Raw genomic sequence first — 22,819 nt, 5'->3', positions numbered from 1 at the left:
AATTATGGTTGAAGCTCTGTGTGCGGTACTATGTGGACCAGGAGAAGAGGATATAGATCATGATGGTGTCGTTTGGGTGTTGGCTCTTCGGTACCAAGCAAATTTTATTGTCCGATGAAATCTTATTGGCCGATGTAGACTAGAACAGACCGAATGCCGCGATAACGCTTCCCTTGGGGTGAAATTCCAAGTTTCATTATTTTCTTTCTCTGTAATTTCGGTATAGTGTGATATGTGGGATCGTTGTCCCGGTCGATTTTGCCAGGGGTCACGTCTTCACTCCTAACGCATTGGGTAAAACGATTGACGTTGTTCGGACTCATAAGCGTTGAACGTGGTGGACTTGTGCATAATGGACTATCGGTGCTGGGACACATGGCTGGTTTGACTGTCTTGACCGGTATGTTTAGTTGATAAACAAGACACGGGAGATATCTGACCTGGAAATGGACGATATATCTATTGGATAGAAGTGCACCAGTAGTCAGGTCTACTGCATACATATATCCATGGGTGTATTAGTGTCGAAGTGCGGAGCTAACCCGTGGACTGTTACATAGTGTGCGTAATATTAGGGAAGCTGCAACCTTGGAAGGTGCCCTCCAGCGATCCAAGTACCCATGTGTGCCTTCCCTTTTGGTCAAAACTCGTCACCCACCCCAGTTCCCCGTTTGCCTTCAGCCACTGGGGAGGTATAAATACCCCCCTTCCCCTAGTTCTCTCTCTTCTTCTTTCTTCCTTCTCCATCCCTCCGGGTCCACATTGCACATCGTGGTTCCTGTTGTCCAGTGAAGGTATCCTGAGGGCACTGATGATTCTTTGACGCGGTCCAGTTAAGGCTGAAACTGGGTTAAGGCCTCGGTCCTAACCCAATGGCACGAAGCATGTCGAGGCCTGGATTCGTTCCCCCCGCGACCTCTGTGGATACAGACTGTACTTTCCTGGGTTCTCCACTGGTCTATCAGGAGCTGAACAACGTGCTCTTTGAGCCAATTTTTGGAACCTATCATACAGAGACAGTGCTCTGTTGTCCATGGGTTCCTTCCCAAGGACACTTCTTTTTTTTCGATGTTACTGTTTGTTGACAGTGTGGTTGCCTAAGGCCTGGTTGTTTGTTTCCTCCTTGACTTGGTTCTTGACTTGGTTTTTTCTTGTCTCTCTCATACATGTTGTCAGTCAGTCATGAAGCGTGTTCCCATTGATTTGCTGTTTTGTTCTTAGCTATGTACTTAAAATGTGGAAATATATTTTCCTTTTGCTTTCCCATTGCCCCTTATTCTTGCATCAATTCTTACCTCTAGTCCCTTAATGACTAGTCGGACACTATCACGGTCTATTGGTTTTTAGTTCTTGACCAGAGGAGTAATCATGTCCCACACGTCGGAGGTACTCTATATATAGTGCCACGTGTGGCGCACATGCCATATCCATGGGAGCCACTATTTTTCAACTAGTGCTGCCTAAAGGCAATGCTCTGTTCCCAAACAACATAGCCACCCTGCACAGCGCCCTTTGGGGCAATACAATCAATAACCTCATACCCCACTTATATGTACTCCGGTTCCTGTACTCTATAGACAGGTCAAAGTTAGGAAACGAAGTGCTTGCCATTGGAATATCACGCCTGGGAAGAGCATGGATCCCATATGTCAGTGTAAAATACCTCCATTGACAGCTATTCGATGTATTCAAAATGAAAGACAGCTTCTCCTGCGGTAAATTTCTCACGGAAGTAGGCGGGTTCGTTTGGTACGTGTGTACGGTCCTTGTATCCTGCCTGGACCACTCCCATCTAATTTCAGGGGATAAACCGAGGGTGGTTCGTGCTTGCCGGGCAACATGTCATGGTCGATCTATGTAAAGGATTTCAAGCCAGCCGGCTACAGGCTAAATAATATAGTGGTGGAGTGAATAACCCAGGAGATGACAACGGCAATGGATGGTCCACGGGTCCACGGGTCCTTGGGTGGATCCATTTATATCTGACTAAGCGGTTCAGTATCACCTGAGGTAATCGCTTCCTGATTAAGGACCATTTGGTCCCTGCACTGACATGTGAATTTGAAGATCATGGCCCATCGAAAAACGGTCGGATTCCCGTCATCCCCCCTGGTCCACCTGGAACAATTATTCAGCCAAGGTTTCGGAGTTATCAACAATTTTCCGTCTTAAAATGAGGATATTGCGGGGTGCGTGCATATTAGTGCATGTGCATGTGCATGAAGAAACCGATGTGGCAGTTCTCCTTGCGTAGAATTGACCATGTGTTTGAAGGATTTTGAGATGCAAAATGGATCCTAGGCTTATGGGTACAGAAAACCCCGATTACAACCCGGAGAAACTTCGCAAATATCCTAACAGTTTATTCAGGGGAAATCTCGAAAAAAGGTGGATACCTTCCACAATCTCAGATACCGCGTTCTCTTCTAGAAGCAGCATCTTCTCCGCCCCGCTCTGCGCCGTCGTCTCACATTTGCTGAGGGCATCTACCGAAATGCTTAGGGAAATACTCCGTAAATCCAATCCGAATACGCAGTGATCGGGTAAAGCCCTATGTGACAAGGGTCCATAATTAAAAAGGCACACGTTGTGGCAGCGCAATCACTTTCCCGGGTACTCCGTACTCTGCGACGCCCTGCCCCATGCAAGCTTTTTAGCTTTTGGTATTATCCGGATGTTGTGGAGTTCCGGTCACGATCTCGTTGGATAGCCAATATGAAATGTGAGACAGGACTACTCGGTGCTCTACACGAAACATGAGTCCACCGGTCTAGAGTCCAAGTTATTCCCCAAATGGACGACTTCCGAACGAAGAGAAGATGGATAGTATAAAGCGAACCGACAGACCCGAGTTCATACGATCAGAAAAACTCCCATTTCCATACACACACACACGCACACACACTCACACACTCACACACTCACACACCCACACCCATTCATCTATCCTGAACACCAGTTCCAACCACAACCATGAAGTCCGTCGTCGCACCCATGTCTCTCATCTCCCTGGCTCTGTCCGCCGTGGGCAACGCTGCCACCGTCCCGGTTAACGACATCACCCGCCGCGGCACAGAAATCTGTGAACAGTATGGCACAACCACCACTGACAAGTTCACCCTCTACAACAACCTCTGGAACCAAGACAAAGACACCAACGCCAAGCAGTGCACCACTCTAGACTCGAGCAACGGCAACACCATCGCATGGCACACCTCCTACTCGTGGGCCGGTAACGCACCCAACGAGGTCAAGAGTTACGCCAATGCCGGGCTCAAGTTCACTCCTCAGATCCTGAGCACTGTTAAGAGTCTCAAGTCCGCCTGGACCTGGAGGTAAGTTTTTTTTTTGATCCCCGTGCATGTGGTTACACATGTACATTCCGAATGAACAGCCCCCTAACCATTTCCGAAATAGCTACTCGAACACCAACATCGTCGCCGATGTCGCGTACGACCTGTTCCTCAGTTCTACTCCTACCGGCAGCGAGGAGTACGAGATCATGGTGTGGCTTGCTGCCCTGGGTGGTGCCGGTCCCATCTCCTCTACTGGCAAGACCATCGCTACGGTCACCCTCAACGGTGTCGAGTGGGATGTCTGGGTCGGTCCTAATGGCCAAATGACTGTCTACAGCTTCGTCGCCAAGTCTACCGTCACTGACTTCAGTGGTGATCTGTTGGACTTCTTTGACTACCTCGTCAAGAACCAGGGTCTGCCCAACGACAAGTACTTGAAGACTGTGCAGGCTGGCACTGAGCCTTTCACCGGTACTTCCGAGTTGACTGTTTCCAACTACTCGGTCGAACTTCTGTAAATCGTCCAGCGGTTTAGTACAGATGGGGGTGATTGAGACTTGGATTTCGTACTCTGCTGTTCAAACGGCCAGGGTGGTCTGGGAAGTGTATGATTAGGACTTGAATGGGATGGTGTATTCGTTTAAGAAATGCAAATCAATTTAGCATCCCCAACATCATCAAAATGAGCGATAAACCAACCACACATCCAACAATAGAAAGACCTATAATTACCAACAAACCACACGGACACATCAGTCTCAGCCCACTACACCTCCATACACACGGTCGCATTGTCCGTGTTTCACACCAACACGATCTCTAACCGCCGACCCAACACTGAAACAAGCCCTACGATCCTGAAACCCATCCAAGCGCCTAGCTCCACCAAACACATGAAATCCCCACAGCCCCATAATAACCATGGAGCCTGGACCACATCTGTGGGAAATACCTGTGCTCACAAACCAACACATGGGAAAAAGACCTGTTGTACAAAAAACAAAGCAAGCACTCTCAACCAACCGTATATCCAACACATTCCAACGGCGACAAAACCGCGAGACGCCATGCTGAAACGAGGCGCAGTTCACATATCCAACATTCCAAATCGCGTCCTGATTCGGGATTCGGCTTGGCGGAATGGCGGGTGATGGGCCCCGCGCATGGAGTGAGAAAGTAGGAGGAGCGCGCGTAGAGAAATCTAAGAATAACAAGAGCTACATATATGTACGGAACTACGGAGTACATATTGACCGAAAAGGAAGAAATATAAAATTAGAAACGCGAAACGTCGCAGCGCTTCCGTGGTGTTGGGATTGTAAGCGCTGGGGCGGGAAGGCGGGAAGGGAATTTTTCAAGGTTGTCCGTGGAGAGGGGGAAGACGGGGAAGACGGGCGCTTATATAGATGCATAATGTATGCATATGCAATGTGGTTTTTTTTTTTGTGTCTTTTTTTAGGCTATGGAGTCCATGGGAGTACGGAGTACGGAGTAAGAGGAACTAAGTAGACGCTAAGAGTGCTATGCACGGAACATTGCATGCATCCCACGGGATTGCAATATACATTACTGCATGGGTCGGGGAGTAGAAAAAAAAGAAAAAAAGAAAAAAGAGGTTGGGAGGAGGTTGGAAAAATCGATAGATCGATCAATCCAACGGGAAGGGAAAAAGTATCGTGACGAATGATTGTGACCTACCTTATGTGAGGTGGGAGGATTTTCAAGGTTCGGATATTTATCTGGTATTTTGGAATTGTTAGGAGGTTTAGGTATGTTGAGTCCCTCGAACACGCTGAATTCGCGTGACAGGGGGGTTGGGGATGGGATCCAATGAGGAAGGGGAAATAGTTAAAGGATGGTTATAAACTGTAAAAGGATTAAAAGGATTAAAGGATTAAACAGGAACACTGGACAGGGATTCCAGTGTCGCCCCACGGTGATATCGGAAACTGACAGGTTTCGAGTGATTGGGCACTAACGCGAGTTCACGGCGCCAACTTGAAATCGCCACCTTTTGTTTTTTTTCAGCTGAGGTTGGTTGGATTGTTGGATGTTGGATGTTGGTTTTTTGAGATTAGGCAGTAGGGTAACATTATGTACGGAGTAGATAGTATCTAATACCTAGAATACTATTTTGGTACGCGTCCAAGGAATGGAATGACTCCGTAGATATGAGACGGTGAGTTTCATCGTTTCATACTCCGTACTTCGTACTCCGTAGTTCTTAGGTGAATAATGGAGTGGACCCTCTATATGGGCGATCCTGGATCAGTTGGATGTTGGATGTTGGATATATCCCCCCTTATTTTTTGGATTTCAGATTTCATGTATAATGTATAATACTATCACATTTAAAATCAAAAACCAACTAAAACAAAAAAAAAATGAACCAACACGAAATACCAACATGAACATACATGAAAATGAGGCACTCAACCCTCTATTGGATGAATCTAGGGATAATAACGCACAGGTACAATAATAGTCTATCAAGTGTACATCATCCGTTCTCTCGACAAATCAGCTCACTTTCTCTCGTCTCAGACTCCGCGCGCCAAAAGGTTGGAACATCAAAGATCCAACTATGCAGGTTCGCTCTATTCTACCCCTGTGCTTGGCCTATTCCTTCTGTCTTCTAACTGGATGACACGTCCTTGCAGGGGAAACACCCGTATCCCCCCCCCCTCTACTCCCACTCTGGCGCATACCAGATACTATAACTAGACAGGTATTCCGCCCAGATTCTTCACGAGATTCGATTCATTCACATGCTCAACGTCGTCATCCTTTCCTTTTTATAATTCCCTTTCGCTTTGATCAGTTCGACTTTTCTATAATAATTTCCTCTCAGAAACATTATTTCCAATTTATTGCCTACTTGCAGTGAACTGTGGATTGTGTCTCGAATAAATATCCGTCGCGGGTCTCAGTTTTACGTGAAGCTCTCAGTTAGGGCTATCGATAGGCGTTGACACGACAACCCCAACTATCCCATCCTTACTGCAACATTCTTTTTTCTTACCAAGAAAAGAGTACTTCATCTGAAAGTTATCCTGCTGGTCAGGAATTCAATTTTCGCACTGCGACGTGTGTTTGCTTCTTTGATCTGATTTTCGCTGTTGCTTGACTTTGTGTCAACTTTCACTCTGATACCCTCGCAAACACAAAGACCATTGTCTCGTTTGCCCAAAGGTCCTTGAATTGGATTGTCCGAGACAATTTATTACCAGGCAAAATTCTTTGATCTCTGCCTGTTTGTCGACATACTTAATTCCCATCCTCGACCGGCCTTCTCCTCCGACAACCTCTATCATATCTCTCTACCATATATCATTTTATCACAACATGGATTCATTGTCACTCAACCGAGCGGCTCTCGATGAGTTCGTCACTACCCGAGTCACTCGGGAAATGGTGTCACACCTAGCTCAACAAGCCGCCCAGGTCATCCGCTGTGAGGCGCATGTGACCAACACCGTCAACCAGAATGGCCAACCTACACCACCATCCACTCCTCCAATGGAACCCTCTGACCTGCCTGACCTCCCCTCAATCGAGGCCTTCATCGCCTCGCTTGTCGCTCGGTCGCAGGTGCAGGTGCCCACTCTCATGAGCTGTCTCGTCTACCTCGGTCGTCTTCGTTCGCGTCTACCACCAGTCGCAAAGGGCATGCGCTGCACTGTCCACCGTATCTTCCTCGCCTCACTCATCCTCGCCGCTAAGAACCTCAACGACTCGAGCCCCAAGAACAAACACTGGGCCCGTTACACCGCAGTGAAGGGATTCGAAAGCTTCGGCTTCTCCCTCCCGGAGGTCAACCTCATGGAACGCCAGCTCCTCTTCCTACTTGATTGGGACCTGCGTATCACCGAGCAAGACTTGTTCACCTACCTCGAACCCTTCCTCGTTCCCCACCGCCAGCGTCTTATCGCCCAAGAGCAGGAACGTCTCGCTGAAGAAGAATACCGCCACAAACAACAACAACACCGCGAATGGTATGCTATCCCATTCCCTCGCTTTTTATCGTGACACCCACTAACCAATCCCCAGGCGCCGTCTCCATGCCTCAGCGGATCTGCTAGCCAGCCGTCTCCGCCGCCAAAAGCTTGAAGCCCGCGGCGAGACCCGTCGCGCAAACGACACCTCCATCCGCCGTCTCCCCAGCCACGTCTCGTGCCCAACAATGCACAACGCCCACTACGCAACACAACATGTCGCAGAGCACGATCGCTACAACCCTTACCAGCGTCAGCGTGCATCCCCCACCAGAATCAACCGCTCTGTCTCCCCACCATCTGTCCGCGACGTTCCAGCCCTCTCTCACGCTGAGACATTCAACTCTCTCTGCTCACGCTCTTCCAGCGTCGCCCCAAGCTCAAGAGGCACACCGGCTTCCATCAGCACGGTTTCCTCCCAGGGTGCCGACGACCTCATGCTCTCGGACTCGTCCTGCAGCCCGGCATCCCTCTCCCTGAACTACGGCTATGTCAACGTCCCTAACCTCGAATCCAAGAAGTCCTTCGAACCTACCCGTCAGCCGTCCAAGAAGCTAAAGACCAGCAGCCACGCACACAGCGGTGGCTTCGTGGCTCGCTTCCTGGCTTCCGCAACGGGCTCTTACATGGGCGGTCGTCGATCCCACTAAATCGAGCTGGTTCTCGATTTCTGTTTCCTTTTCTTTTAGCACTCCGATCTTTTACTTAATCACCTGATGCTATTCGCGCATCTCTCACTTTTCCTATCTACTGACTACCTGATTCAACACACATCACATTTCCATATGACTTTTATTTCCTTTTCATATTTCTATATTGTTGCTTTTGAAAAAGCTGTTCACCCCGTTGATACGCACATCTGCCAATACCCCTCGCTCACACCTGTCTCTTGATGTTCGCATACGTCATCTTACATTGTATGAGCTTGCTTCCGACCAGAGTTGTCATCCTCCCTGCTTTCCTTTCGTCTTTCGTCTTTCATCTACGCCACTCCCTACTGCATCTGCCTCTTGTATTCGGCGTTTGTATGCCGGGTATCTCTTATGCTTGTCTTCCACTTCACTCGTTTTACACTGGATACTATCCAAGACCTCTATGCTTAGACTTTCTTTTTGCTCGCGCTCGCGATCTACGTTGTACTTTTGATGTACTTACCTCCTACTTGGACAATGAAAAATAACATTCAATTTTGGATCTCGTATAGTATTGTAAACTGTAAGAATGTAATGTAGATGCCTTGTTGTAGTCATAGTAAGAACATTGAACTTAATCCCCACGCCCCCTTGCGCAACTATACAGGATAGTATATTGCATATCCCTTCATAACACTAACCCCTCATTTCCCTGTCCCTTACTAATTAATACCTTTACCCTTATCCTTATTCTCAGCCTCAATCCTCGCCTTATCCTTCCCCTCTTCTTTCTCCCTAAAGAAATCCCCCATCATCCTCCCAGGCTCCGTCCCACCATCTTCCCCAGCCACAAAACACTCCCCAAAAGCCTCAACACCAGCCTCAATCCCACCCTCCAGCGAAAGCTCCTCCCACCTCGAAATCAAAGCCTTCTGTCTGCGCACAGCAAGAGGGCCGTTCTTCCCTATCTCCGAAACCCACTCCGACACAGCACCGTCAAGATCCTCATCCGCAACAACCCTCTCAACAAGCCCCCAGGTCAGCGCTTCCGTAGCCGAAATCGTCCCTCCAAGTAGTAGTAATTGTCTTGTACGACCCCAGCCGATTAAACCGGGTAGGAGAGCTGCTTCAACGACGGAGGGGATCCCGAGACGAACCTGATACAAGTTAATATTACCCATTCCAATATATGTTCTTTCAAACTGCGTGAACAACTGTATCCATCCACACACCCCATCCCAATATCATAAAAACATTCGTAGAAAGTAGAAGTAAAAAAAAAAAAGAAAAACAAACCTCCGGCATCCCAAAAACCGACCCCCTCCCGGCAACCCTCAAATCACAAGCCGCAGCAATCTCCAACCCCGCCCCAAGCGCAAACCCGTTAATGCGCGCTATAACGGGGACAGGACACGTTCGGATCGCGGTGCATGTTTCATGGACGTTTGATATGAATTTCCGTGCTGCGGCTGCGTCTGGTAGGGTTGATAGTTCCGTTAGGTCGGCGCCGCCTATGAAGGATTTCGGGCCCGCGCCGGTTAGGGTTATGGCGAGGAGATTGGGGGTTTTGGAGATTTGGTGCAGGGTTGAGGTTAGGGTTGTTAGGAGGGGGGTTGTTAGGGAGTTTAGTTTTTTTGGGCGGGTGATTGTTAGGTGGGCTATTTTGGTGGTTTTGTGGGGGGTCCAGGTTGTTAGGATTGACATTTTGGTTTGGAGGGGATGATTTGGAGGATTTGGGGGATTTGGAGAGTGGAATTGGAGGTTGATATATGGACTTGTGGTTATACTTTGAGGCCGAGGAACGCCGAGGCGTGGGGAAGATGTATTTAGGTAGGTAGGTAGGTAGGGTTCCCCGCATTTGTGTATCCTCGGATAGGTTTAAGGTGTACTATATTTATTATAGGTGAAGTATTGGTATTGCTATAGGATAACAAAGTAATAGTTAAAGGGTCCCTTTCAATATCGTCGTCGTTGGGTGGGAGCCGAATCAAATTCAATGGCTATACTTTCGGATTGTCAAGTTTGATATCGAAGATGAGGGAGATCATATATCGGCTGCTATAGAGCTCGCAAGGCTTGCGGGGAAGTACAGTATTGCCGGAATTGAATTCGAAGTCGCCCAAGATATCAAAAACGTCGTTTCCCCATTTTCCGAGGATAATAGCGACTTGCTCACTTTGGAACACATTATCTCAGGGACCTTCTTGTCTCGTGAGCACCCCGTTCGCCGTACCTTGGCTAGAGCTTGTGTCGCAGGGTGTTTCCAAAACAAACCCCATAAATTTTCCCAGGAGATTGAGGATTATCCTACCTTTGCAGCTGACCTTCTCCGAGACGTACAATTAGCCCTGTATGAAACATCCTTCTATTTCAGAGATCCTTTTAGTGGAAAAAGCAAATACTCGGTCAGAAGATGAGCTGCACTTGAATATCAAAGGGGAAACCGAGTCGGGGTATTGCTCGAGGGCTAGACCAGCTTCATGGCATGGACACTCGGATGGAGATTGCAATTATCGGGATTGTTATATGGCTGTATTAAAAGGAGCCTAGGTAGAAAAATTGAAGATCTAAATTAAACCATCCAGACTCTTAGTAAGCATCTCTTTGTTCAACAGAGTACAGCGAATGGATGATGTTTGCTTTGGCATTTTGTAGTTACTGCATAGCAAATGACAAATGGCAAACACATGACATTGGAAGTCAGTACCCATGGATATAAAGGCATTCTCATATCACTTGTCAGTCTTTTCCTTCACAACCTACGGCCGCTGTTCAATCATCAATCTATCTTTCAAATGAGTTGGAAATTTAGAGAAATGACATGGACGGGAGTATCTGAGACAAGTGCTAAGCACTTTACATCGGCGTAGGTAAACGATGCTTCTCTGGAAAGGGTGTGTCTAACACTATCTTATTTAATAGTATGCTGCCGCTGTATCACGGTCCCCTTATCAAGATACGACTCCAACCAAGCGGAAAAGAGTATATGATTTCAAAGGACCTTCTATGCACAGAGTCACCTGTTTTCTTAGCGATGTTTAAGCCCGGATTCCGAGAATTTGACAAGCAAACTGCAACCATACAAGAAATGGAAGACGTTGTGTCCGAACAGAGTATCGAAGCACTTATCAAGTGGCTCTACACTCGGAAGATCGAGTCGGATATCAAAGACAAAGAAGACCGCATTTCAGCCGCCATCGAGCTAGCAAGACTAGCAGATAAATACCAGATTACCGGGATGGAATCCAAGGTAGCTCAAGACATCAAGGAGGCCATTTGCTACCTGGATAGCCAAAATACCAAGCGCTACGTCCCCCTTGACAACGTCACCTGGCCTTGGCTCACATCCAAGCATATTATTTCGGGGACTTGCTTGCCTCGTGGACATCCGGTGCGCCAGACCCTGGCTGCAGCTTGTGTTGCAGGGTATCTTGGAGGCAAAAACCACAAATTCGCCCAGGAAGCTGAGGATTACCCGAACTTTGGAGCTGATCTTCTCCGGGAGGTACGAGTAGCCTTGAATGCTGCACACAAGCTCAATGAGAGGGTGTCTTTCACAGATCCTTTTGATGACAAGGTCATTTACCTGCCCCAGAATTCGAGCTGGACTTGGACCCCGAAGAAGTAATGGGGTATGAACGCTTGGATAGGCATTGGAACTATCAGTATTGCTACACATCAATTTGAAAGAAGTCTAGGTAGAAAATTGAAGGTCTAAATTGAACATCTAACCTCCCACCAAACATCGCTCTTAGTCAATAGAGTACACTGAACTATATTGGGTTGATGTTTGTAGTCAACGCGCGTAGCAGAACAAACGACATAGCTCATCTTGTGAAGCCGCCCACTCGTCAATCTTCTCATTCACACCCCTCAGTCGATCCTTTTATCCCATCAATCCATCAAAGTTGAGACTAAAGATGAATGAGATATCTGAAAGCAACGCCGAGGCGTTCGCAACAGCGTAAGTAATGTATCACTCGGCAATAGAAGTACGGCATCTAACTCTTCCTTCTCTAGGAGGCTTCCACTCTATCACGGTCCCCTCGTCAAGGTTCGAATCCAAACTACTTGCGAATATGAAGTCTCCAAAGCACTCCTCTGCGCAGAGTCTCCGGTTTTCACCATCATGTTCGAGGGCTCTTTTCGAGAGGCCCAAGAGCAAGCCGTGGATCTGGAGCTAATGGAAGGCGTCATCTCGAAGCGGAGCGTTGAGGCACTCTTTCAATGGCTTTACCTTCGTATTGTCAAGTTTAACATCGACGACCCCGAAGAAAAGATTTCGGCCGCCATTGAGCTTGCAAGACTTGCGGACAGATATGAGATTACTGGAATAGAATCTCAAACAGCCGAGTACATCAAGGAAGTCATTCTTGCCAATCCGGATCCAGAGTACAAGATGGATCCATGCGAGCTGGTATACAACCAAACCTTCTTCCTACGAGCGGAACACATTATCTCGGGAACTCTCTTACACGATGGCCATCCCGTGCGTCGTGCTTTGGCTGGTGCCTGTGTTGCAGACTTTCTTGAAAACTATCCACACAAATTTGCCGATACAGCTCAAGAGCATCCCGAATTTGCAGTCGACCTACTCCACGAAGTGAGTCTAACCCTGCAAAGTCTGAGATCTTCTCGCAGGCTCAGTTGGGCCGGGCTTCTTCCTATCAGGGGTGAAATATGGGACGACTATTGAGTTACATCACGGATCCTCGAGGACAGAGTTTGATTTCGTTCAGCGAATCTATGAGTTTTCTAAATGGAGGAATTCGTTGGCAGTTGTGTCAAGGCATTGGTCTTTGCTTTATGGAGGGATCTTTGCGGGTTATTTGGGGCAGGACTGCTATGGATGCACTAGTCTCATTGAGAATGGAATCACATTGACATCAAATGACCATTACATTAAGCACCGTTTGCTCGTTTGAATTGTGTGGGTAGTTTGACGGACTCTTGTCTTCGTAGCTCTAAGGTCTTTGATTCCTCTGTTCCGCAAAGCTATATGGATGGCTTTATTGCAGTCAGTTCTCTCTTGGTCAATCTATCATACACTGCTGAAAATGAGTGAGACCTCAGAAGAAGCAATGGAAATATCTGAACCAAGTACTGGGCACTTTGCAACGTCGTAAGTCGGCCATTGTTCCAAGGATATCGAGAAACACCATGTCTAACGCTTTAATATCTAGCATTCTTCCACTCTTCCACGGCCCTCTCGTCAAGATTCACGTCCAGCCAAGCAATTGGGAATACAGAGTTTCAAAGAACCTTCTCTGCACAGAATCACCAGTCTTTACAGCTATGCTCCAAGGAAACTTTCGAGAGTCCCAAGAACAAACCGCAACTCTACAAGAAATCGACGGTGTTGTCTATCCAGAGTTTCGACGCACTTCTCCGATGGATCTACCATCGTATCATCCAGTTCGATGAAACGTTCGAGGAATCATGCATCAAAGCCGCCGTGGAACTCGCCAAGCTTGCGGAGATGTACGGAATTACTGGGATTGAAGCCCCAATCGCCAAATACATCAAGGACATCTATGCTACGAGTGGCCATCTCAACGGTGAACCCTGCAGGCATATCCTGCCCGATAATGAGGACAAAGCCTTGGGAACCGGTTTACGTGAAGGCCATCCAGTACGTCGTGTCATGGCCCAAGCCTTCGTTCTTACGTACCTCCACTGGCCAAAGTACGAAAGATACCATGATGAGTTGTCGATCCAGGAATTTCCGAAATTCGAGGCTGGCCTTCTCTTCGAGGTGAGGTAATTGCTGGATACTCTGAGCTGCCATGGTAGTGCTATGGTCAAAGACCCTATTACCGGAAGAAAGAGGTCTCTGGAAAGGGACGACGACGACCACGATTGAGTGGATTTGGAGAATCTGAGTTTTCGAAATCGAAGGAATTCATTGGGAGGTTGCGCTACATTGACATCCGTTTTACAACACTCCTTGGGGGTAATTCGCAGCAGGACGGTCTCGTTGAGAGGCTTGGGAAAAGAGCCTAGGAAGGAAATCGAAGATAGGTGGAATCAAACGTCATACAATCCAATGCAAAATAACCAGAACAGTCGTTTCTATTGAGATAAGCCGCCCATGGTACGCGTAGACCTAAGTAAATGGCCAAGGCAATGTTTCAAGCAAGTCAAAAGTCAAAAGACAACAAATGTCAAAATCCAGGCAATGCTAGCTGTTTCGTTACTCGTGATCATCTCAATGCAAATCGCCATCACAGCTCTATAGAGCCGGGCTTTCCCAGTACTCGCGCTTGATCCTCATAATAGCAGAGTGCTTATGCGGGAAGCTGACCTCGCCTTCTTTGTAGAAGCCCGCTTCTTGGAGGTAATTAATGAGTCTGCGAGAAGTTAGCACATCCATCTTCCTTCCCTTTTGTTTTTGCTTCTTAGCAATAATGCGGGTCACTCACTTGATATTATCAATCCGCGGCTCCAACACCACAGATTCAGTCCGCATATCCGACAAGAAGCAATGGTGCACCAACGCACTCAACCAAACCGCAACCCGATGCGCACCCCGGAACTCCTGCTCCCCAACGAGCAAATGAATGCCTCGATCGTAATTATCCACATGGTCCACAAGTCGTCCCAGCCGATCTTCCTTGACCCAGTAGATCTCAAAATACCCAAACGGCTTCCCGTCCCAACATCCAATAACAGGGAAACTGTGTCGGCTAGTCAGACTAGCCAACAGGAACTTCTCCTGCACAGATTTCTCTCCACCTTCACCCCACATCGCCTCCACCCGGGGTACATTCATCCACCGGTGCAGCGTGTCAAGATCAGAGCAGATATTCTCGGTCGTATGCTGCGCAATGCTCGTCACAGCCGCGGTAACAGGCGTCCCGGGTCGACTATCACTAGGCCCCTCCGCCGACATCGGCACAAACGCCACGCGGAACGAGAGATACTGACTCAGACTCGGCACGTAGCGCACGTAGAAGACCTCACCCTGATGCGGCGGTTTCGGGCGCACGGGGTGTCGCACCCCGTTCGTGGAGGTGAACTGCATCGGCGGAGGTGGGTAGTATGTTGGTAGATGGCTGCCAGATGTAAACGGTCCTACCGAGGTGAACGGACCCATATTCGCCGTGTGGAAAGTTGCTTCCATAGGCGCAAGCGCCAGCGGCGTTGCGACAGCTGGACCGCCGTCGGGCGCGGGCGACGCATTCCGCGACCGGTAGGGAGGTGTTGAGGGACGGCCTCGACTCGGCGTGAGGGTGAAGAGGAATAGACGTGGGTCGAGTTGCCAGAAGCTGCGTCGGCTTACGAACATCGTGGACCAGCTGCTTGAGTCGCGAGTTTCCATGGGCTGGAGACCGACGGAGGAGTCTTCGGTCGCTATTAGGCCCATGCGCTCGAGCTTCTGGAGCAGATTCCGGCCTTTGAAGATTCCTTCGCGCTTGATGTTTATGCGCCAGACGCCCTTTGGTCGGGCGTTGGGCGGGGTCATGCTTGATGCGGCGGTCTCAACGTGCAGATCTGGTTCGGGTTCGTGGAAGTACCACCATAGGGTTGCCCACAGCATCATGGCGATCTGGCGCGTGGGTGAAGTCACGGGTTTGAAATCGCTTGTTGGTGGGTTGACTATATACGAGATGTAGAGGGAGTCGCGGGTCAAGGTGGGGGTGGTGAAACGGGTGAAATTGTCTTCATCATCGCGGGGTTTCTCCTGGTCTGGTTCATCTTTCTGCTCGTTTTGCTTGGGAAGCTTCTCGGTATGGATTATGATTGTCCAACCTGGGGGGAAGGTGGAGTTGTGCTGGACGTTGAAATCGGCGGATTTGAAGGTGACCCCACCAAAAACGGGTGAGACGTTGAAGGTGAGGCCATTGGGCAAATAGCAGATGTTGTTTCGCATGGCGAAGATATCTTTGATATCTTGGGGATACTCTGGGGAGTCACAAGACCTCTTTATAGAGTAGCAGACTTTTAATCTCTGCTTTGGCCCCTCACTGCGCGGGGTGGGAAGAATCGTGCACCAACAGCAACTTAGGCAGCTAAATCAGCTAAAAGCAAAGATATCCAATGCCAATAGCTGGATTGGTAATGCGAAGCTGGAGATTGCTCAGAGAAAAAAAGAGAAGGAAGATTCTCCGAGAGGTTACATATCCGATGACGCAGACCATCAGCCCACTACCACTATGTATCAAGCTTTTTAACTTGAGCTCCTAAGCTCTATAGATGTTATGTGTTTATGTTTCTTGTTTCTTATTTCCAGTTGTTATTTTTTATTTTTTTATTTAGAATGTTATATGGTATACTCCGATCAAGGCATAGCTACATTATTTCTTGTATTCATGTATTGTTATCTCAATTAAGGATTGGTGGCTCTCCGGCAGATCTTGTTGATCTTCGAATTTATTCCCTGGAACAAGACAAGTCCCAAAGATCAGCCAATAAGAAGCAAAGTAAAATAAGCAAAAGGTATCAAATCAAAGTCGTCCAAGTCCAGTTAAAAGACCTAAAAGTCCTCCACTGTGGTCCCCAACTTCCGCTCCCGCGCCAAGCGCACCAAATCTCCGCCAGTCACGAGATCCATCAATCCAAGCCCAACGGATTTGTAGATCACATTCCCCCGCTGTGACCATTCACGCAGACTCTTTTCTTCATCCACAGTAGCCGCGTCACGAGTGGCATCACGAACCATCAGTAGCTCACCCAACTCGACAACCTGTTTCGGCTTGATTCCGGCTTGAATAATCTCGCCCGCCTCTTTCATGGCCGCGTCTAGACTATCCACTACAATCACACCACTACGGTGGATATGTTTGTGCCAATGACGATGCGCGGGCTGCACGTTGACCTCATCTCGGAGGATATCCGGGTGAATCTCGGCCATGTGTGCCTTGTATGATCCAATCGCACAAATCAACCGACCCTTTTGACGGCCTTCGCCTGAGGTGAGATATTCCGCAGGGAAAAGCGGTTCCGGAGAGGGAGTACAGCAGAAGATCGCGTCGGCTTTGCGCACATGATCCTTCAAAACGCGACTATACTCGCCGAAATCGGTGCTGACGGCGGAAAACTTGACGTCTCCGCGCCATTGGATATTTTCGGGCAGGTAGATTTCTTGCAGAAGCTTGGCCGCGCGATCGAATGAACGGTTCACAATGATTACCCGGCGGATATCCTCACCGCGGAGAACCAGCGCCAAGCGAATGTGCCAGTAAGCCTGGGTACCTGCTCCGAATACAAGAATGGTGCGCACCTTCTTGCGTCTGTTGAACATCATCAGCGAGGCCAAAGCCGTGCGGAATGCGGTCAGTTCGTGTGCGTTGATCAAAGCAAATGGCAGACTTTCGCCGTCTAGGAGTGTCACACTGCCGCGCGGCGATGTGTCACGAGTTCCTGCGCCCGGCCAAGCGCCAAGAGTTCCAGAAATATTAGAGGTGACATTTTGCTGATTGACACAACCAGTGAGGAGTGTGGAATTATCCGTGCTTGATCCTGCCGTGCTGCTGCCAGTGGTGGTGGTGGTGGTGGTGGTGGTGACAGGACTGATCGAGTTACTGTCCTCCTTGTCTTCGGAGCCCACAGACAAATCACTCATGTCGGAGGATATGGAAGCCACCGAGTTTCGGAAAGAGCCTCGTCTGCGCGAGGAAATCTGTTCCTTCTCCTGCATATCCACGGTGTCCCGGTCAATAGCACAGCCAGCATCGCCCCCGTCCTGCAGGGAAATCATCTTGATGCCGATTGTCTGGCCCGTGCTGGCAGGCATAAAGATAGTGGTGGTACCATTCTGACGAGTAATGGCCGTTCGCTGGGGTTGGTAAGCTGCTGAGCAACCTTTCTCCTGAGATCCACTGGAGTATTCTCGTAGAGCCTCGGCGAGATTGCGCTGCAGGTTTAGAATCTCGTCGCGAGAGAGCGCATGCAGCAGCTCGCGGAGCTGGGATCGGGAGAGGACGGTGAGAGGCATGTAGGTGGTTCGTACTGGAAACACAAAAAGGAGAGAGGTGTAAACGAGTAGTGAGGGATGAAGGGAAGAGAGAAAGTCTGAAATCTGCGAACAAGGTCCAATTAGCCAAGTCCTAACCGCGCCTCTGCCAAGATAAGAGTGAAACAACTTACAGCCTATTATTGTACACACAAGTTCTCTCACGCCAAGTCCTAATGGAGTAAAAAGCAGGGGACCGAAATAGCTCGGGGCGTCGGGAATAGCAAACTCGCCTTCTCCGAGGATGACGACAACTGCGACTTCTGAGGTGGGGGAATAGCGGGGGCGATCAGCGAAGTTGATAAACAACAGCTGTTATTAATTCAATGAACAATTCAAGTCATAGACTCAGATTTTGACAAGCATAGAAGATCTATGCAGTCAGAAGAGGAGGAAATGTAAAAGATAGAAGACGACAACGGAAATCCCTCCTGCATTCGGGGATGCAAAGCCAAGCCCAATGCGGAAATCTGTTATACGCCACTTTTAGGGCGGATTGGGTGCCTGAGGCAAGAATCAGATAGAACTCAACGAGTTGAAGTGTTCGTATTCGCTTGAAATGAACTAAATAGATTATGCTCATATTCTAGGCAGCCTCCAAGGAAAATAATAAGAGAAATCCACTTCTATTTAACCACCCAGGTCTGGATGATAACCCATGTATTCACCTATAGACATGGAGAAATAATTATGGAGAATGGCTCGATGAGAGTAATTGGCCTATCATCTCAGATATATCAGAAAAAGACAACCTTAGAAGTTCCATACTCTTAATTCTAGTAGAATATTATATGAACAAACCTCCCGAGGTCGGCATCGGCTGCCGCCAATGTCGGACACCTCACCCGAGATCCATATGAGTCAAAGAGATAGCCAACCCCTCTACTCAGAACACAATTGACCTTCCAACTCTCTCAGTATTTACATAGAACATCATGGCCTCAGGACAGACCCTCGGATTCATCGGATGCGGTAAGTAAACACACCCATCCCACTATAGTAAACCACCACTAACAAACCCACCAAGGTAACATGGGAGGCGCCGTCCTAAACGGCCTCCTAAACAGCGCATTCTCAACCACAAGCACTGAAACCACCTCAAAGCCAATTACCCGCTTCATCGCGTGCACAAAAACAGCAGCCTCCGCAACCCGTCTCCAAACAAAAATCGCACCCGAGCACGAACAACTAATCAAAATCGTCTCCAACCAAACCGTCCAAACAATGCAAGAATCTGACATAATAATCCTCGGCTGCAAGCCCTTTATGGCCGAAGCCGTCCTAAACGAACCAGGCGTCCGCGAAGCCCTGTCCAACAAACTCGTCATCAGCATGCTCGCAGGTCCCACATGCTCAACCCTAACCCTCCTCATCAACCCAGATCCCAGCTCTACAGACCAACCGCATGTCATGAAAGCCATCCCGAACATGGGTGCGCAGTTTGGACAATCGATGACGATCATCGAGACTCCTGCGTCGACGATCCCGGAGTCTATGGTTGCGCTCACGGAGTGGATTTTCAAACATGTCGGTGCGGTTAAGTATCTAGGATCTGAGCAGATTGGACTGGCGACTGTGCTTGTTGGGGCGACGATGGCGACGTTGACGTTGCCGATTGAGGGTTTGTTGGATGGATGTGTTGCGGAGGGATTTAAGAGGGCGGACGCGATGGAGTTGGTTTTGCAGGGGATTAGAGGGTTGTCGGCTGTTTTGGAGTCTGGTCAGCATCCGGCGGTTGTTAGGGAGAATATTTCTTCGCCGAGGGGGTGTACGATTCAGACGCTCTTGAGTCTTGAGAAGGCTGGGACGAGGTCGGATTTTGCGGAGGCTATTGTTAGGGGGAATACGCATTTGAAGGAGAAGATGTAGATGTAGATTTACATTGACATTCTGAAATAGAATTATACAGCCAGTGTATGTATGTATGTGTGAACATTTCCTTGTAGATATATGATGGATAGAACCAATTTGCACTTTAACGCCTGATCTCCCAATTTAACTCATTTCTCATACTGGATTGACATCATCCCCAGATATCATCATCACCCTTGACTAAATCATCTTCGTTCAATACTTGCAGTCCATTCCCACGCTCCTCCCGCTTCCGCTGTCGCTTTGTCACCGTGCGCCCGGGGGTAAAGGGCGTCACGGGAGTAAACGGCATGTACGGACTGTACGGCGTAGCCATTCCCGTAAGGGGACCCGCCCGGTTCTTCACAGGCCGTTCCAAAATAGTGGTCTTGGTCGCTGGAGCACTTTGCGGTGGGTACGCCTCACGGAAAGGAAGGTTGGATGGAATGGAGGAAGAAGGCGAGGGAGTATTCAGGGTTAGAGGTGCCGGTGGACGGGCACGCCCCGGAGCGGGCCTAATTGCCTCACTCGCCTGCAGCCGCGGCACCACTGGCGGAGGACCGGGGTTATAAATCCGCGGGGAAAGAGGCGGGTTTTCGTGTATATAGGCCTGAGGCGTGGCCACTGCTGGCGAGGCTAGTGGAGAGGAAATGGGCATTTTGCGGATAGCCAGACGCGGGGAGCGCACTTTGCTTGGGTCTGGGTTGGCGCGCGAGCCTGAGTTGAAGAGCTTGGATAAGCGCGAGCTGTTGAATCCCTTGGTGGGGGACTTCAATGGTGCCAATGGTGCCAACGAGTTATCTGAGACGTGGGAGGCACGGTCAGTGAATGGGTTTGTGAGTTGGCTGTCTGGTGATTGTGCTTGGAGGTCTTGTTCACGGACGGACAGATCAACTCCGGAGGCTTTTTGGGCGTCATGTTCCATGACTGCCGCATAGAGCATCTCCATATCATGTTGAGCTCGCTGTCGGTCGTTTGCGACGATGGACTCGTCAATAGTCACCATGCTGCCGTTCATGGATGGTTGAGAGGGCCTGGCACTCCTGTTCAATGACCCCCACGACTTAAATCCACTGGACTTTGGACTGGGGAGGTTGTGCGATATAGGAGAGACTGGGCTGGGATCCATGCTGGCAGGCGGTCTGACAGGCTTCAGAATTTCCATATGCAGTGTATAGTTGGAGGACTGAACCGTCCGACGCAGACGACGTCCGACGAAGATAAGTAGAGCTAAAAGGAGAGCGACAAAGATCACATAGGCTCCCACAATGCTTCCAATTTGGATTGCTAGCAATGGTTTGTCCACTGTTGGGGGCGCAGCGGACTTGGATTCACGTTGGATGTTCTGGGCCTCAACCGGGGCACTATGTACAATCAAGAGAGTAAAAAGGACGGGCAAAAAGAAGACTATCGGGGTAGTCATTTCCGCCTGGATTATAAAAGAGATGGGAGAGGAAAAGTAATTATTTTAAAAGTAGTAGTCACTGATCGACATTTCGAAACGTCGAATCTCACACGAGGATTTGGGGTGATACATGTTCCAAAAGTGATAGGGGCGGCAGGGGGAGGGGTCACGTATAAGAAGCAAGCACAGGATGTGATGAAGTGAAGAGAAAGTCAGTGCAGAGACAATCAAAGTCTTCAGCCTGTCGTTGGTCGCAAATACGCGCCCTCATGCACGATCGTCACTTGGCGGCGGCCACTCACAGGGGAGAACCCTAACTCCCCCAAAGGTCTGTTTGGGAGCTATTTTAGAACATTTTCCAACTTGTGGTTTAGGTAAGGAGTACTCGGTACATTAGAATCTTCTAAATTCGTATTTCAATTGGTCGAAATTAAAGAATATTATCGTTTGGATATACTAGAATCTCTAGTTAGGGCAATCCTCGTCAAACAGCATACTATGTATACCCGAGTGCGCCATAGTGAAAACCCATCCATATCATCTATAATAGAAAGCTTTTGAGAATCTTACATATGAGTGCTATTATTCTGTTATAATTTAAAATTAAGCTATACTACAATTTGGAGCATTTAGTCGAATTAAAAGACGAAAACACCTCCGTTGTTGCTTCTTCGTTAAAAGTCCTAGAGAATAGATACAAATTCAAATCATCCATCTCACTGCAAAAGAGACACCCCACGTAGCTTCCCTCTTTCGCTCCTTCCAAATGATATGACTCCAGGATCACCTACCCAGGTGGCCAACCGGGCAAGATCCCCAGTGAACACATCCTCGCCACCCATCACTGTCTATGTACCTTGAAACAATATCGTTCCTAAAAGCCCATTCATCACTTATATCATAAAACACATCTACCAATTTGTCCCAAGACCCATGGGCAATAAGATCTCCGCAGTGCACGGCGTGAAGTCAGACCATTTCTACGACCAAGGCAACGCCGTCAACGAGATCTGGGTGGGCGACGTTGAAGTCATCTCACGTTTACCCTTCGGCGATTCCGACCTCGAGCAAGCTGGTTGGCCGAAGGGAGACTTCCCAAAGATCCCGTGGCATCATTTCATCATCCCCATGCAAAAACGAGACGAAGCCAGCAACGCGACTGCCAACCCCTCCTCGTCGGCTATGAATGGGACTCACTGTACTTGTACAGACTGGCTACCAGAACATGGGTACCTGGGAATGTACACGGGAATCCACCCAGATGCGGCGGACTTGATTGGGGCTTTGTTCCTTTTAGTCGCTGGCTTCCTGTGGATATATTTTACGGGCAGACTCTGCAGGGCTTTCAGGACGTGGCAATGTGTACGGGAGGCATCGCTTCTCCTCCCAGATCCGGTCGCGATCAGGCGTACGGCTAACGGTAACCTTTGGATTCGCCTCGGTCAAGCATACGTTGTGTTTGTTCTCTCTATCCTCTTCTTGGTGCTGGGGTTGCCGGCGATCGCTGCTGGCGCAAAGAAACTGGATGCTGCAAGCTTCGTTTTGTATAATGGGGTTTGGGGCGGCATTGGTGCTATTATCAGCGGCCTCATCATTTACCCCTTAGTCATGTGGTGGGAAGCGAGAAAGCTACGACCTGCGAAGAGCGACGAGCCGTGAGAGAGCTAAAGATTTCCATCCAAGTT

At 48.8% G+C, this 22,819-nt stretch overlaps 10 protein-coding genes across 10 annotated transcripts; 6 read left to right on the top strand and 4 right to left on the bottom strand.

Moving 5' to 3' along the window:
• Positions 1-2,973: 2,973 nt before the first annotated feature.
• On the top strand, positions 2,974-3,814 carry xgeA (putative endoglucanase; the record flags this gene model as incomplete). The annotated part of the gene is made up of 2 exons (XM_040952310.2): positions 2,974-3,335; positions 3,418-3,814. The coding sequence occupies 2 exons, from the start codon at positions 2,974-2,976 to the stop codon at positions 3,812-3,814; spliced, it is 759 nt and encodes a 252-aa protein (XP_040817510.1).
• Positions 3,815-6,641: 2,827 nt separating this feature from the next.
• N7455_000355 (cyclin family protein) lies at positions 6,642-7,941 on the top strand (the record flags this gene model as incomplete). Its single annotated transcript, XM_040952448.2, has 2 exons — positions 6,642-7,291; positions 7,347-7,941. The coding sequence occupies 2 exons, from the start codon at positions 6,642-6,644 to the stop codon at positions 7,939-7,941; spliced, it is 1,245 nt and encodes a 414-aa protein (XP_040817312.2).
• A 704-nt stretch (positions 7,942-8,645) lies between these two features.
• On the bottom strand, positions 8,646-9,627 carry N7455_000354 (uncharacterized protein; the record flags this gene model as incomplete). The annotated part of the gene is made up of 2 exons (XM_040952203.2): positions 8,646-9,080; positions 9,220-9,627. The coding sequence occupies 2 exons, from the start codon at positions 9,625-9,627 to the stop codon at positions 8,646-8,648; spliced, it is 843 nt and encodes a 280-aa protein (XP_040817329.1).
• A 1,330-nt stretch (positions 9,628-10,957) lies between these two features.
• On the top strand, positions 10,958-11,551 carry N7455_000353 (uncharacterized protein; the record flags this gene model as incomplete). Its single annotated transcript, XM_040952176.2, has 1 exon — positions 10,958-11,551. The coding sequence occupies one exon, from the start codon at positions 10,958-10,960 to the stop codon at positions 11,549-11,551; it is 594 nt and encodes a 197-aa protein (XP_040817327.2).
• Positions 11,552-11,843: 292 nt separating this feature from the next.
• Positions 11,844-13,687, top strand: N7455_000352 (uncharacterized protein; the record flags this gene model as incomplete). Its single annotated transcript, XM_065603792.1, has 3 exons — positions 11,844-11,887; positions 11,944-12,526; positions 13,217-13,687. 3 exons carry the CDS (start codon positions 11,844-11,846, stop codon positions 13,685-13,687), a joined length of 1,098 nt encoding a protein of 365 aa, XP_065462283.1.
• A 468-nt stretch (positions 13,688-14,155) lies between these two features.
• Positions 14,156-15,796, bottom strand: N7455_000351 (GNAT family N-acetyltransferase; the record flags this gene model as incomplete). Its single annotated transcript, XM_040952142.2, has 2 exons — positions 14,156-14,273; positions 14,346-15,796. 2 exons carry the CDS (start codon positions 15,794-15,796, stop codon positions 14,156-14,158), a joined length of 1,569 nt encoding a protein of 522 aa, XP_040817455.2.
• Positions 15,797-16,399: 603 nt separating this feature from the next.
• Positions 16,400-17,860, bottom strand: N7455_000350 (putative proline utilization protein PrnX-like; the record flags this gene model as incomplete). The annotated part of the gene is made up of 1 exon (XM_040952275.2): positions 16,400-17,860. One exon carries the CDS (start codon positions 17,858-17,860, stop codon positions 16,400-16,402), a length of 1,461 nt encoding a protein of 486 aa, XP_040817138.1.
• Positions 17,861-18,805: 945 nt separating this feature from the next.
• N7455_000349 (pyrroline-5-carboxylate reductase family protein) lies at positions 18,806-19,747 on the top strand (the record flags this gene model as incomplete). Its single annotated transcript, XM_040952132.2, has 2 exons — positions 18,806-18,850; positions 18,906-19,747. Exons 1-2 carry the CDS (start codon positions 18,814-18,816, stop codon positions 19,745-19,747), a joined length of 879 nt encoding a protein of 292 aa, XP_040817352.2. The 5' UTR covers positions 18,806-18,813.
• A 154-nt stretch (positions 19,748-19,901) lies between these two features.
• On the bottom strand, positions 19,902-21,152 carry N7455_000348 (uncharacterized protein; the record flags this gene model as incomplete). Its single annotated transcript, XM_040952104.2, has 1 exon — positions 19,902-21,152. The coding sequence occupies one exon, from the start codon at positions 21,150-21,152 to the stop codon at positions 19,902-19,904; it is 1,251 nt and encodes a 416-aa protein (XP_040817192.2).
• A 915-nt stretch (positions 21,153-22,067) lies between these two features.
• N7455_000347 (uncharacterized protein) lies at positions 22,068-22,793 on the top strand (the record flags this gene model as incomplete). Its single annotated transcript, XM_040952362.2, has 1 exon — positions 22,068-22,793. The coding sequence occupies one exon, from the start codon at positions 22,068-22,070 to the stop codon at positions 22,791-22,793; it is 726 nt and encodes a 241-aa protein (XP_040817229.2).
• Between the last annotated feature and the right edge of the window lie 26 nt (positions 22,794-22,819).

Source organism: Penicillium solitum (genome assembly GCF_028829755.1).
Source record: "Penicillium solitum strain IBT 25940 chromosome Unknown utg000001l_segment0_segment0, whole genome shotgun sequence".
Classification (NCBI taxonomy): Eukaryota; Fungi; Ascomycota; class Eurotiomycetes; order Eurotiales; family Aspergillaceae; genus Penicillium; species Penicillium solitum.
This window is presented reverse-complemented; position numbering and strand designations above follow the sequence as displayed.